The sequence below is a fragment of the Schistocerca nitens genome, chromosome 8 (genome assembly GCF_023898315.1).
Source record: "Schistocerca nitens isolate TAMUIC-IGC-003100 chromosome 8, iqSchNite1.1, whole genome shotgun sequence".
NCBI classification, from domain to species: domain Eukaryota; kingdom Metazoa; phylum Arthropoda; class Insecta; order Orthoptera; family Acrididae; genus Schistocerca; species Schistocerca nitens.
In genome coordinates, this window is record NC_064621.1 from 65,195,512 (window position 1) to 65,212,141 (window position 16,630).

Consider the following 16,630-nt stretch of genomic DNA (forward strand, 5'->3'; position numbering starts at 1 on the left):
AGCATCAAAAAATCATATCTGACCTTTAAGCCAGTGGGACTTTGTATTACTCAGTTAATTTTAAACAATCAAAGAATATACGCTAACAACATATTTTGACTGACGCTCACAAAACACTGAGACAACATGTTGGACACCATGAGCCAGAAGCCCGACACCAACCTATGGAGTGGGAATGTGCAGTAGATCATTACTTCCTTAATTTACCTTTGAATATAAGACTGGGATTCAGCAAGGTATTAAAAGAGACTTGAATGGAAAAAAGTACTTTTTTTTTTAGTTTTTCGCAACATTCTCAATATATAATGATACATTTTGTATACATACAGGTATATGACACATACACACAAGGAAGTATAAAATTTTGGTGGATGTCTTAGGAAATAAATTTAAAACTTCAGTAATACAACAAAGGATGCAAAGCGAGAAGTTCATAGGCCAAGATACAAGTATTTCTTAAAATGTATGTTATCCAAAAATTGCACCTGTTATAGTATGTGTATTCTAAAACAATGAGCTAACAAGGCTTAAGGAATTCCTCAGTTTCAATGCTATGATTTATGAGTCTTGGGTCTTCTAAAGCCATACTGTCTAAATGTCTCTCACAAGTAGTTCAGAATAATTACACCAACTGCTCTTTATATGTCAGTTTTACATAGTAATGCTTGCCTCATTGTATCAAGCACAATTTGCAAGTCTGTCCATGGTTACTGCAAAGATTATGTGCAGAGACACTTCTTTAATATATCTGACTTCTATTATATGGATATGAGTCAAGCAAACAAAACTTAAATTCAATTTGTATTTAAAAAAAAATTACAGCATAAGCTACAAACTTCAATCATAAACCAGGCATGTATATTGGTATTTTCATTAATTTATCTTCTGTGCATTAAACTGTTGTTACAACTGCTTTATATGTTGACACTGGGTAAATAGTAATATCTGTCAGGCAAGAAAAAATGAACAAGAAATAATGGGAGGAGGAAACTTCAGGCAAGGGATTAACAGACTTGAAACAAAAGAATTCTATGCAGTCTCATAAATTAAGAATATTATGAAAACTCTTAATGAAAACGTAATTCTGCATTTAGCAATACAATTTATGATGTGCAATTAGACGTCTGTTTAATGAAGTCTACACAAATATGTGACAACCAATAAATATAAAATATTTAGAATTGCTGTTTCCCATTCAAAATTTTGTTACAGAAGGGTACCACACTATTTCCTCATATTCTAACTGATCTGTAATATCAAAGATAAATACAGCTTCTGCCTTATTTGTGATTAACCAAAATGCTTTGTGTACACTACACAAATTTTGGCTTGTAAATGATGTTTCACTATTATGGTCAGTTATGGAAAATGTTGCACAGTGATTATTGCGTGCAGATTTTTCTCATGCATTATTATGTGGTTTGTCTTCATGAAAGAAACGTCGAAACTTAAAAGCTGGAACCACATTGTCAGCAGACAAAATTGCTGATGATATAAAGTTGTGCTTGCCAAAATTACAAGTTGTAATGGAGTTTAGAGCAGACATGAAAAAAAAATTGACACAACCTGCACTTTACTGATATAAAAAATGCCCAACATAAGAACATTGTAAAATAAGGTAGAAAAGGTGCAATAAATGAAAACAGAACATAAAAAAGAAAGTGCAGGAGAAAATAAAGATAATAAGTCACTTACAATTCTTTGTGGACTCCCTGCTTTTTATTCTCAATTCTGAGACTTATCCTCAATTTTCTTACTTTTTACAATTTTCTTTAGCATCTTCAAGCACTACAAGAGGAACCTCTGACACAGGAATGGTGAAATTATCCTAGTATTTTACATCACTGCTACAAACTGGAAGCAGAATCAGTCCCTGTATGTTTAGTACCCATTAAAAACATCATGTAAACTCTGTTGTGGAATATAATTATGTGCATAAGTATAAGGTACTATTCATCAAATAGAAGACATGTTACCCAGAAGACACACATTTAGAATAGGATAATAAACTGCCTGCTGCTCAGTGCCTCTTATTTCATGAGTTATGATCTATCCTCATATACACACCACGAAATGACCCTGCCAGTAAAATCAGAAAAATTTGATCTCATAAAATGGGCTTACTGACAATTATTCTTCCCATGAAAGATTCCCACATGTAACAGAAAAGAAAAAGAGGAGGGAAGGGTAGTGGTGCCTAAAGTACCATCCGCCACACTCTACACGCACTATATGGAAGCTTGTGGGGTATAGATGATTTGCAGCTACAAAAGTAAAGGACTATGGACTTTCCACAGCTGTAGATTTTTAACACAGTCATAACATGATACAAATTGCCATTTGTCAAGTGTGTGCTTATCAATAATAAATTAGGAATTTTGTTAACTGCAGCTTCAAATATAATTTGCACTTTGATATGTTCTGGAGAATTATGTTATGATGGAGACTTAAAATCCTTTTTCCAGGTTAATCTTCTAGTTGTTTCAAATCTTTCTCTCAATATCTTGGAAACATTCTTTATTGTAATAATGTGGACATAAGAAGTGACTCATTTGTTATATAAGTGAAGAGTGAAAGAATGTGGAAGACTTGGCAAAAACATTACATAGCGCGACAATGCTTTTTTAACTCTTTGGCATTGAAACCCAGACCAGGTCTAGAAACATCTTTTAATAATCAAATATTTACTGAAAAATATGTACCAATACTGTCTTGCATAAACTAAATGTTAAAAATGAAGCAGAAATGAAGTGAGAAAATTGAAATTACTGAGGTGTAGTTAAAGAATTGGACAGGATGAACAAAAATACAAAACAATTTAATGAGTGAGACATGTAAGCAACATAATATAAGTAACAATAATATCACATAAATTGAAGGAAATAAAAAAGGAGGGTGGATAAAGATCAGAAGGAAGACAAAGTGTCAAGAAAACATGCCTGAACGTACTTTCATTTTGTTTAAAATGCTGCATACTCTTTCAAGACAATTAGGTACATTTCACTTATGATTTTTAAGGTCATGGAGGTGTGTCTAGCAATGTTCCATAACAGTGATACTAAAAACAGCACAATGATTATAAATATGAGGACTATGATAAAGCTAATTCATTCAGTTTACATTCTAACTGAATGAAACTTCAACAGTTCAACTTGTGGGATATTGCACTGTTGGCACAAAGTCATGTGCTGTTTGGGACATGATAATGCAGAGCACATTAGAATGAGCACCTTAATACCACAACCTACATACTAAAATATTATCATGTCTGCACACGCTGGAACAACAATAATGAATGAATTTTAATGATGAAATTGACAAAAATAGATATGTACACTGAATGTAATCAACAAATTATAACTTTACGAAGCACACAGCTTCTACTAATATCACATTTGGGAAACTTCACATCTTGTTAATATTTTAATACATAATTGTTTCTTAAGTCCTACTAATGAACACAATTCCTTACTATATCACTACTAATGGCAAAAAACCAGTAATGACAATAAGGAGGAAAGTAAAGGCAAGCATAAAGGCACCATTGTAACAGAAATATGTTAAAATTGTGATAAGTTATTACTGACCAAAAATAAAAATAAATGCATATCTTATTTTAAAAAAAGTACACAAAATATCAACTCTATCATTGTATTCAAGCACAGTGGACTTAAGTAAAATTAGTTTTATAAATTGCAATATGTGTGTACTATATGTTATTTAAGAAAAAGGAAAGATATGTAACAAGGAACTGTGGAACATAACACCTGCGGATGGTTAAAAAAATATATCTGTATAACTCTCCATGAACATGTCTCCATCTTGCACACATGTATAAACAACACAACCTATTTCTCTGCATACATACTGACTAGCACTTCATAACTTTTTTTATCAATGGAACAGTCAATTTCCAGGAAAATATAATCTGCTGAATCTTTTAAGGAGAAGAAACTAAACCGTTAACAAATTACGAGTGATACTGCCTTCACTGAAAAGCTGCGAGTGGCACATTTATTCACAGCATTCAAAGCACTTGTGCTATCTCTTGGTTCTTGGTGGCTGATCAAGCTGTTCCTGCATTCCACGTAACCTGTCAATGAGTGTGCGTTTCTCTTCAAGCAAACGTGCTACATCATCCTGAGCAGTCATCAAGCAAGTTCGAAGAATCTGGAAAGAAACGATGACCACTCTACATTAACGAACACGTACGAAACATTACAAAAACAACAGCTTATACTTTTCAAATACATTCAATTACACAACACAGAAAAGAAGTAATTCATTTTTCAAACATATTTAATGAGTGGCAACTTGATATTTGAAGTGTTACAAATATTGAGTGTAAACATTCATGTCTTTCCCGCCTGAACGATGTCAGATAGACATTAATAAAATTTTATACCAATGTCCAATGTACACTCCTGGAAACTGAAATAAGAACACTGTGAATTCATTGTCCCAGGAAGGGGAAACTTTATTGACACATTCCTGGGGTCAGATACATCACATGATCACACTGACAGAACCACAGGCACATAGACACAGGCAACAGAGCATGCACAATGTCGGCACTAGTACAGTGTATATCCACCTTTCGCAGCAATGCAGGCTGCTATTCTCCCATGGAGACAATCGTAGAGATGCTGGATGTAGTCCTGTGGAACGGCTTGCCATGCCATTTCCACCTGGCGCCTCAGTTGGACCAGCGTTCGTGCTGGACGTGCAGACCGCGTGAGACGACGCTTCATCCAGTCCCAAACATGCTCAATGGGGGACAGATCCGGAGATCTTGCTGGCCAGGGTAGTTGACTTACACCTTCTAGAGCACGTTGGGTGGCACGGGATACATGCGGACGTGCATTGTCCTGTTGGAACAGCAAGTTCCCTTGCCGGTCTAGGAATGGTAGAACGATGGGTTCGATGACGGTTTGGATGTACCGTGCACTATTCAGTGTCCCCTCAACAATCACCAGTGGTGTACGGCCAGTGTAGGAGATCGCTCCCCACACCATGATGCCGGGTGTTGGCCCTGTGTGCCTCGGTCGTATGCAGTCCTGATTGTGGCGCTCACCTGCACGGCGCCAAACACGCATACGACCATCATTGGCACCAAGGCAGAAGCGACTCTCATCGCTGAAGACGACACGTCTCCATTCGTCCCTCCATTCACGCCTGTCGCGACACCACTGGAGGCGGGCTGCACGATGTTGGGGCGTGAGCGGAAGATGGCCTAACGGTGTGCGGGACCATAGCCCAGCTTCATGGAGACGGTTGCGAATGGTCCTCGCCGATACCCCAGGAGCAACAGTGTCCCTAATTTGCTGGGAAGTGGCGGTGCGGTCCCCTACGGCACTGCGTAGGATCCTACGGTCTTGGCGTGCATCCGTGCGTCGCTGCGGTCCGGTCCCAGGTCGACGGGCACGTGCACCTTCCGCCGACCACTGGCGACAACATCGATGTACTGTGGAGACCTCACGCCCCACGTGTTGAGCAATTCGGCGGTACGTCCACCCGGCCTCCCGCATGCCCACTATACGCCCTCGCTCAAAGTCCGTCAACTGCACATACGGTTCACGTCCACGGTGTCGCGGCATGCTACCAGTGTTAAAGACTGCGATGGAGCTCCGTATGCCACGGCAAACTGGCTGACACTGACGGCGGCGGTGCACAAATGCTGCGCAGCTAGCGCCATTCGACGGCCAACACCGCGGTTCCTGGTGTGTCCGCTGTGCCGTGCGTGTGATCATTGCTTGTACAGCCCTCTCGCAGTGTCCGGAGCAAGTATGGTGGGTCTGACACACCGGTGTCAATGTGTTCTTTTTTCCATTTCCAGGAGTGTATTTATGTTAGATTTATTTCCAAACATTCACAAAATTTTGTTTGATTTCTGTTTCATGTGGAATTTACGACTAACACTCCTTTGTTGACGTGACTCTTTAAATGACAGTTAGTGCCTGCGAGAAGATGGGATCTGCATTGTGAAGGGCTTCAATGCACTTTATTACAATAATTAAAACATAACTGATATCAAACGCTTTGCAGCTGAGCCTGTAACTGACATAATGAAAATGTTTAGTATGCATCAGGCCAATTTCTTGTAGGTGGGCACCACAGTCTTGATAAATTGTATTTATGTATTTATGGTACATGTGGCACTATCATGAACAGTTGTACATAGGTGGCTTGTGATTTTTATTTGATGAGGATTATGTATCCACATTAGTTACAAGTGCACTTGAAAATGAGTCATGATTTAAAATAGTAGTATTTAATAAAGTACACTTTTAAGTTGCAGCCTGGTGGAACAAAACATTTCTTCATATCCTTTAGGAGTTAGTTAATGGCTGACATTGTTCATGTAACACTGAAACTATTTGTACTGTACATAGAGGAAATTATCTATGTATCTTAACACGCAATAAACATCGATGTTAGAAGATTTATTACAGAAAATATACAAGGAAATGCAGTGTAGTTTATTTCAAGAACACTAAATAGTTCATATCCCTGCATCTGATATTTTAGCTTTACACAAGTGAAAAAATTAAAAATGTTGAATGAAAATAATTTTTTCAAGTGAGACAGCTTGGACGATGCAGAAGTAATCAATCATGTTCTCCACTCAGAACAACCAGTCAAACCTGCATGTTTATGAGTAAAGTTTTTTTATGGATACGGGAGTGTCAATATGATATGAAAATAACGATAAAGATAGAAAATGACATAGAAATAATTTGGATATGTGATATTTGATCTAGCTTCCTAGAGCTTCAAGGCTGATAACTTTATAAATGCTGCAAAAAGTACAAACACCAACATCAAGAAAAACATTGTATCTTGCAGTTCTCTCTTTCTGATCCCTAATAATCAAAACAATTAGTTTGTATATATAGATTAAATATGTAAACTGATACAGATTCTATCTAAAATTTTCTGCTAAGTTGTGCATCATTACCCAGCCACAGAATACAACAAATTCAAAACCTAAACCTATTCATTCTCCTTAAACTAAGAGTTAGTTATTTTTATATGTGCTTATGATTCTCTCTCTCTCTCTCTCTCTCTCTCTCTCTCTCTCTCTCTCTCTCACACACACACACACACACACACACACACACACACACACACACACACACAAGCAAGCAAGCAAGCAAAAGAAAACCTTCTGTGGATTAGAGGATTAGAAAGAGGTCAAGCACATATGATTTAAGTTTGTGTTTGAAGTGAATTTTATCACCTATTAGATTCTTCACATCACTAGGTAAGTGGTCATAGACTTTTATGGCTGAATATTTTACTCCTTTCTATGCTGAGCAGATACCCTGTGTTATCCTTATTATATCCTTATGTGCAATGGCATTTTCTTCTAAAATGAAGTGCCTCCTCAGAATGTGATTCCAAAGACATTAGAGTGTAAAAAGCAAAATAAGTCAATCTTCAGACGCTTTCATTTCCAAGTTAACTATTATCCATAACACAAACGCTGCATAGCTTGGAAGTTTAAGATGATTTATAACATGCGACCTTAAGTTTCAGCTCTTGTCAACGTAAACACCCAAGTGTTTACAATATTCTGTTTCATTTACTAATTTTCCCTCATAGATTATTTCTAGTGATGTGATTGGGTCTTGGGCATTACAGAATTGCAGAACTGTGTTTGATGCAAGTTCAGCGACATTCCATTTGAAGAGGATCAATAATTTGCAAGATAATTTTGATTAAATTTTCAGTGTTGAATTTCTTCTTTTGGCCTGATTAAAATACTTACATCATCAGCAAAGAGACCTATTTCATTTTTTGGATATACGATGGCAGATCAGTCATGCAGTTTGATTTGCATAAGCTGTAACGCCACCTTTATTTAATGGAAGTTGAAGATATTGTCATGAGGTTTCCAGTGAAGAATAGTAATCCAAGGTGCACATAATTTTGTTGTATGATCAATACACGAAGCTCACGCCTACAACAGTAGTACAAGTTTATATGCCAACTAGCTCTGCAGATGATGAAGAAATTGATGAAATGTATGATGAGATAAAATAAATTATTCAGGTAGTGAAGGGAGATGAAAATTTAATAGTCATGAGAGACTGGAATTCGAGAGTAGGAAAAGGGATAGAAGGAAACATAGTAGGCGAATATGGATTGGGGGTAAGAAATGAAAGAGGCAGCCATCTGGTAGAATTTTGCACAGAGCATAACTTAATCATAGATAACACTTGGTTCAAGAATCATGAAAGAAGGTTGTATACATGGAAGAATCCTGGAGATACTAGAAGGTTTCAGATAGATTATATAATGGTAAGACAGAGATTTAGGAACCAGGGTTTAAATTGTAAGACATTTCCAGGGGCAGATGTGGACTCTGACCACAATCTATAGGTTATGAACTGTAGATTAAAACTGAAGAAACTGTAAAAAGGTAGGAATTTAAGGAGATTGGACCTGGATAAACTGAAAGAACCAGAGGTTGTAGAGTGTTTCAGGGAGAGCATTAGGGAACAACTGACAGGTATGGGGTAAAGAAATACAGTAGAAGAAGAATGGGTAGCTTTGAGAGATGAAATAGTAAAGGCAGCAGAGGATCAAGTAGGTAAAAAGACAAGGGCTAGTAGAAATCCTTGGGTAACAGAAGAGATATTGAATTTAATTGATGAAAGGAGAAAATATAAAAATGCAGTAAATGAAGCAGGCAAAAAGGAATACAAACATCTCAAAAATGAAATCGACAGGAAGTGCGAAATGGCTAAGGAGGGATGGCTAGAGGACAAATGTAAGGATGTAGAGGCTTATCTCACTAGGGGCACGATAGATACAGCCTACAGGAAAATTAAATAGGCCTTTGGAGAAAAGAGAGCCACTTGCATGAATATCAAGAGCTCAGATGGAAACCCAGTTCTAAGCAAAGAAGGGAAAGCAGAAAGGTGGAAGGAGTATATAGAGGGTCTATACAGGGGCGATGTTCATGAGGACAATATTATGGAAATGGAAGAGGATGTAGATGAAGATGAAATGGGAGATATGATACTGCGTGAAGAGTGTGACAGAGCACTGAAAGACCTGAGTAGAAACAAGGCCCCGGGAGTAGACAACATTTCATTAGAATTACTAACGACCTTGGGAGAGCCAGTCCTGACAAAACTCTACCATCTGGTGAGCAAGATGTATGAGACAGGCGAAATACCCTCAGACTTCAAGAAGATTATAATAATTCCAATCCCAAAGAAAGCAGGTGTTGACAGATGTGCACATTACCGAACTATCAGTTTAATAAGTCACAGCTGCAAAATACTAAGCAAATTCTTTACAGACGAATGGAAAAACTGGTAGAAGCCAAACTTGTGGAAGATCAGTTTGGATTCCATAGAAATATTGGAACACGTGAGAAATTTGGAGTACGTATTAAAATCCATGGAGAAGAAACAAAAACTTTGAGGTTCGCCGATGACATTGTAACTCTGTCAGAAACAGCAAAGGACTTGGAAGAGCAGTTAAACAGAATGGACAGTGTCTTGAAAGGAGGATATAAGATGAACATCAACAAAAGCAAAACGAGGATAATGGAATGTAGTCGAATTAAGTCGGGTGATGCTGAGGGAATTTGTTAACATCGATTACGGATTTAAGTGTCACGAAGTCGTTTCTGAAAGTATTTGTATGGAGTGTAGCCATGTATGGAAGTGAAACATGGACGATAAATAGTTTGGACAAGAAGAGAATAGAAGCTTTCGAAATGTGGTGCTACAGAAGAATGCTGAAGATTAGATGGGTAGATCACATAACTAATCAGGAGGTATTGAATAGAATTGGGGAGAAGAGGAGTTTGTGGCACAACTTGACAAGAAGAAGGGACCAGTTGGTAGGACATGTTCTGAGGCATCAAGTGATCACAAATTTAGCAATGGAGGGCAGTGTGAAGGGTAAAAATTGTAGAGGGAGACCAAGAGATGAATACACTAAGCAGATTCACAAGGATGTAGGTTGCAGTAAGTACTGGGAGATGAAGAAGCTCGCACACGATAGAGTAGCCTGGAGAGCTGCATCAAACCAGTCTCAGGACTGAAGACCACAACAACAACATGATTAATACTCTTCCTTTCTAGTGTCAACTGAGATTATTCCATTAAAAACACTGAAAAGGAGTTGGGAGTAGGAACCATGTAAGAAAAATTACATGTCTATCAGCAGATTATCATTAGTATGGAATGTCAATGTCATGTGTTGGTCCATTTGAGCAATAAAAGGAGAGTTAATATCAATCATTTCATTCTGAACATAAAACAGTATAGATTAGATTAGATTTACTTTCATTCCAATTGATCCGTAGTGAGGAGGTCCTCCAGGATGTGGAACATGTCAGAAAAACAACAATACATGACAAATATTTACAACTAAAACAAATAAGCTAATGTACCATTCCACAGGTCCCAAGTGGAATGATCTCATTTTACAAATACTAATGCACTGAATTTAAAATAAAAAAGTTTTTTATTTACTTATAAGGTAATACAACTACTGTAATACTTATTTACAATGAACACATTACTGCACTGAAATGGTGCAGAAGTTAGATTATACTAGCGCACACACACACACACACACACACACACACAAATTTTCAATGAACACATTACTGCACTGAAATTGTGCAGAAGTTATGTTGTACTTATATACAAATCAGTTGGTTTTACTAAGAAATTCATCAATGGAGTAGAAGGAGTTGGCCACCAATAAATCCTTTAGGCTTCTCTTAAACTGAATTTCATTGGTTGTTAAGCTTTTTATGGCTGCTGGCAAGTTATTGAAAATGTGTGTTCCTGAATAATGCACACCTTTTTGTACAAGACTAAGTGACTTTAAATCCTTGTGAAGATTATTCTTATTTCTAGTATTGATTCCATGAATTGAGCTGTTGGTTTGAAAAAGTGATATATTTTTAATGACAAATTTCATTAAGGAATAAATATATTGGGAAGCAGTAGTTAGTATCCCTAGTTCCCTAAACAGGCTTCTGCAGGATGTTCTTGAGTTCACACCACATATAACTCTCACTGCACGTTTTTGTGCCCGGAAAACTTTAGCTTGGCTTGATGAATTACCCCAAAAAATAATCCCATATGACATTATGGAATGAAAGTAAGCATAGTATGCCAGCTTTTTCATTTTTATATCCCCTATGTCTGACAAAATTCGCATTGCAAACACAGATTTGTTAAGACGCTTCAGCAGTTCTGTGGTGTGCTCCTCCCAGTTGAATTTATTATCAAGCTGTAATCCCAAGAATTTAACACTGTCCACTTCTTCTATCTTCTTGTCATCGTATGTTAGACATATACTCTTGGGACACCCCTTATAAGTTCTAAACTGCATGTAGTGTGTTTTTTCAAAGTTTAGTGACAAAGAATTGGCTAGGAACCAGTGATTAATGTCCACAAATATTTTATTGGCTGATCTTTCTAAGACTACACTTGATTTGCTATTTATTGCAATGTTAGTATCATCGGCAAACAAACCAAACTTGGCATCTGGTAATGTTACTGATGAAAGGTCATTGATATACACAAGAAAAAGTAAGGGCCCCAAAATGGAACCTTGTGGGACCCCACATGTAATTAGTTCCCAGTTGGATGATGCCTGATAGCTTGATACATGTCTCTTTCCTAATAACACCCTTTGTTTCCTGCCAGAGATATAAGTTTTGAACCATTTTGCAGCATTTCCTGTTATACTATAATATTCTAGTTTACTTAAAAGGATATTGTGATTTACACAGTCAAATACCTTTGACAGATCACAAAATATACCAGTTCCCTGCAATTTTTTGTCTAATGAATTAAGCACATTTTCACTGTAAGTGTAGATAGCCTTCTCAATATCAGAACCTTTTAGAAATCCAAACTGTGACTTTGACAGTATGTTATTTGAGATAAGATGGTTATAAAGACGACTGTACATTACTTTTTTGAAAACTTTTGAGAATGCTGGCAACAGTGAAATTGGACGGAAATTTGATGCTATTTCTTTATCTCCCTTCTTAAACAGTGGCTTAACTTCAGCATATTTCAGCCATTCAGGAAATATTCCACTAATAAACGACTGGTTACACAGATAGCTTAATATGTTACTTAGCTCAGAATCACATTCTTTAATTAACTTTGTTGATATTTCATCATACCCACTAGATGTTTTTGATTTTAAAGATTTTATGATGGACATTATTTCTGTTGGGGTAGTGAGGGTCAAATTCATATTATGGAAGTTACTTGAAATGCCTGGTCTAAGGTAATCCATAGCAGCATCTACCGAACCGGACAACCCCATCTTTTCAGTAAAAGTTGTAAAATGTTTGTTAAAACAGTGTGCCCAATACAGGAGACGGTGGAATATTTATTGTGATTATCCTCCCTTTTCAAGATACTGACTGAATCATTGAGTACAATCCCTAAATTTCTTAATTTGACACTTGGTGTACTTTGCTGGCAATATCTCTAATACCGTAATATTTGAGTTTCTCTTGGAGGATACTGTGACCTGCACAATCAAATGCTTTCAACTAGTTCAATTTGTGAATTGAAAAATGGCATGTTCTGTAGCCAACCACATGACCTTCCACTTGATTTGTTACCTTTGGTGAAAGAAGAAGTAACCATAATTTGCTCAAGGCAGAAACTTTTCGATACATGTTTGTCATTAGTCATTTGTTCGGATCTTCCATATTGGCATTAGTTGGGCAAAAGTGAACTGTATAAGGGGTATTGTCTACATAATAGTGTGCCATCTTTACTGTTATTAGACACATCACTACAACCAACAGTGAAGATGGGTGGTACATTTAGTGTCCCTACAAGTTATAAAAAGTTATGTAACAGTTATTATGTTTAGAAGGCCATAACAACCACACAATGCATGACCGCATTGACAAGGCCATTAGAATCAACTCTTGTGGACTGATGAATCTCAATCTGGTTGGGCAGTCTTTTTCAGTTGTCAAAGATATGCAAAACGATTTGGTTCTCATTAGGGTACAACATTGTCTTGGTATGCAACATACCAGCAATTCCGGTTTCTGTTCAGTGTCATTCTGTAGCCACTCAAGTTCTGTGCTTTTATGTCTGTTAAATAACGTCACAATCAAAGCAAAAGTGACACTAAGATTTCAAATACGTTTGTAGTGACTGTTTCTAGAGTAGCAGTGTTGCAACAACATCAAGAACAAATGACTGTTTAATGACAGCAGAACTAATAACAGGGGAAGTACTGTCAAGTTTATCTGCAGACCATGTCACACTTACTGGAACAGCAACAACTACAGCCCCCAAATCATGCCTCAGACTGCCACCATTTTCTGCTCTCAAGGAAGATATGGATGGCTGGAAAATCTGTCAGAGTCTCATCATTTCAAGGCAAGTGGAATTATTGAAACTACTCGTCGCTTTTGCGTGTTCAGATTTATGAATTAATTTGCACACAGTCCCCTGTCAGGCTCCTGTAGCTTGGCTTAAGAAGAAATTTGTGCTCTGATGTCTGCAGTCTGTTCAAAGTTACTTTTGGGGAGAGGCTAAGGAGGAAGGCCTGAAGCTGCAACAACCGCCTGCAGCTGCTCGGCCCTGACCTCCACCATCAAAAGACTTGTTGCTTGCTTCAGGACGCTTGCTGTCCTGTGGGTTCATTCGTTGGGCACCGAATTATTTTCATCTGTTACATTTGTAGTGTCAACATTTCCTGTTATAAGTAATGTTTTTTGTGTAATATTTTAACCATGTCAAAGTAAAAGAAGGAGATGATGGTCTTCAGTTATAGGAAATGATCAAATCATTAAACAGTGGCAGTGACAATATCTCTTCAGCATCTGTGATAGCAATGTGAGGAATCTCAGTAGATCTTTTAAATTTCATCACAAATATTTTTAAGTACAAGCACAGAAAAACTATATTTTCATAGATGTTGACTACTAATAAGAAGGCTGCTATCAGTAGCCAAGTCCAAATAAAGTTTATCACCAACACTCAGTTCTTAGCACACAAAAGGAATCCCTCATACTGTTTGCATTATGACTTTTGCAATATTGAGGTAGTGTATTTTGTATCACTACTCTTCATTCTTCCAAAATGATAAGTCTCCTCATCTCACATAACAAGCATATTTTTTCTGTTATGTTACAAATATGAGAGGTGTCCCTATCTTAAATATATATAAATTGTTGACATTGTATAATGCTTCTGTTACTTTTCTACTTAGCTGCCACATTTTTCCAAGCATTTTTGCTAATGCAACAAGTTTTTCCAACCCAGTGCTGTACCAGATTGAATCCTGTGCTCATAACCAGCTGTTTACTGCTTTGATCATAACCAGCTGTTTACTGTTCATGTGATTTCATCATTGGTGTTGAAGTGCTCACCTTCAAGATGACCTTTGTAGTACGGGAACATGTGAAAATCACTCTTGGGGCAAGATCTAGTGAATATGGAGGATGTGAGATCACTTCGTAGTTGACACTTCGGAGCTCTGCCGGGGTCATTCGAGTGATATGAGGCCCAGCATTGTCATGAAGAAAGAGAACTTTGTGAGAGAAAAGCTCAGGATGGTTTCTTTTGATGGCAGCTCACACATTCCTCAAGACGTTATAGTACCTCTCTGCATACGTTGTTGTGTTGCGAGAGAGGTAGTGAACAAGCGAAACTCCCTAACAGTCCCAAAATATGGCTGCCACAACTCTCCCTGCTGAATAAGTGACCTCTGCCTTTTTGGGGCACTTTCTCCAGGTTTCTTCCAAATCATTCCCCAACATTTTTTGTCTCATGAGTCAAATGATGGACGCAGGTCTCATCTCCTGTGACAAGCCGTTTGAAGAATAGATCTCTCCCTCCCTCCCTCCTCTCTCTCTCTCTCTCTCTCTCTCTCTCTCTCTCTCTCTCTCTCTCTCTCTCTATCTCCCTCCCTCCCCCCCTCTCTCTCCCACTGTGTGTGTGTGTGTGTGTGTGTGGGGAGGGGGAGCGCACATGTGCATGCATGTGTGTGATGCATTTCCAAAAATATTCTGGCCAAATCCATCTGTTAGTGATTGTGGACATCACTCAGCAAATGTCACACCTGTCTTGCACAGTCTTTGCAGTAATGAAGATGGCCATCAGGATCTTTGTGATGGATGAACATCCAATTGCAGGCTGAGGAAGTAGCTCCATTACGATGTTGACAATGGTAATTTGACAGGGGGCGCACATGTGCACACATGTGTGTGATGCATTTCCAAAAATATTCTGGCCAAATCCATCTGTTAGTGATTGTGGACATCACTCAGCAAATGTCACACCTGTCTTGCACAGTCTTTGCAGTAATGAAGATGGCCATCAGGATCTTTGTGATGGATGAACATCCAATTGCAGCCTGAGGAAGTAGCTCCATTACGATGTTGACAATGGTAATTTGACAGGGGGCGCACATGTGCACACATGTGTGTGATGCATTTCCAAAAATATTCTGGCCAAATCCATCTGTTAGTGATTGTGGACATCACTCAGCAAATGTCACACCTGTCTTGCACAGTCTTTGCAGTAATGAAGATGGCCATCAGGATCTTTGTGATGGATGAACATCCAATTGCAGCCTGAGGAAGTAGCTCCATTACGATGTTGACAATGGTAATTTGACAATCTCCCTCCACAATATTGTGAATTGCAATAACAGCATTATCTCATGTCACTATAGTGCGTGTCCATGTGCACTGTTTGTCATGCACGTCTTCATACCCTTCCACAAACTGCACATGCCAACATCAAACCATTTGAATGCACATACAGCCTTCCCCATAGGCATAGGTTAACTCCTGAAATGGTATAATGGAAATTTGCTTTGCTGGGAAAAAATAAATGACAGAGTGCAGGTCACAAGTGAACAAACTTTATAGTGGTAACTCCACATTAGCTGGGAGCATACTGGCAACATACTGCGCCATAAGCCGGTGTCAGCATTGTCAACACTTAATAGTTGAACTCTCCAGCCCTGACACATCTTAGGCATAGTTTCTTCTGCATAGAAATAAAATGCAGAAATTTACTTATGGGATGACCCACATATGCGGAAAGTTTGATCTGAAAACATAATAATAGGTGAACTATAAATGCAGAACTCTGTTTCTCGCAATGAAACTAAAAGGATGAGTGCTGACTTTTTGATGTATAAAGTGTCACAACTATCTCAAATTATCTTGTGTTACAGGGTTCCAGTTTGGAGCCAATGAAAATATGATTTATTCTTAAGATTTAGTTTGCATAATGTGTTCATCTAAACTCAATAATAAAAATGTTTCCCACATGCTGAATATTCAGTAATATCAGCAGAAAAGAATATTTGGAAATTTTGTGTATATCATCTAAAAAATTTTCTGCCCCAGATTAGACTAAAAGAAAAATAAAGTGTAGCTACCCCTGAAGACATTGATGCCAGTTCCATCACTTAACATATGTTAATTTGTGTGTTTTGAAATGCAGTATGTAGCAACTGTGCTCTGAACCTCAACATGCTCCTACTGAAGTGCCAATCATAAAGTAACTTTGAACAGAAAATAGTTATTTTAATATACAGATGCTTGTTGTTGCTGCTCAATGGAAATTAATGTTTCACAGTCATG

General features: G+C 37.8%; 1 protein-coding gene across 2 annotated transcripts in view; it reads right to left on the reverse strand.

Annotated features, from left to right (window-relative positions):
- Window positions 1-291: 291 nt before the first annotated feature.
- LOC126198474 (UHRF1-binding protein 1-like) overlaps window positions 292-16,630 on the reverse strand; it is a 458,855-nt gene continuing 442,516 nt past the window's right edge. For both annotated transcript variants that reach the window (XM_049934830.1, XM_049934829.1), the window contains one exon: window positions 292-4,170. In XM_049934830.1, the coding sequence (XP_049790787.1) occupies window positions 4,042-4,170 (129 nt within the window). In that variant the 3' untranslated portion in view covers window positions 292-4,041. The remainder of the gene's footprint in view (window positions 4,171-16,630) is intronic.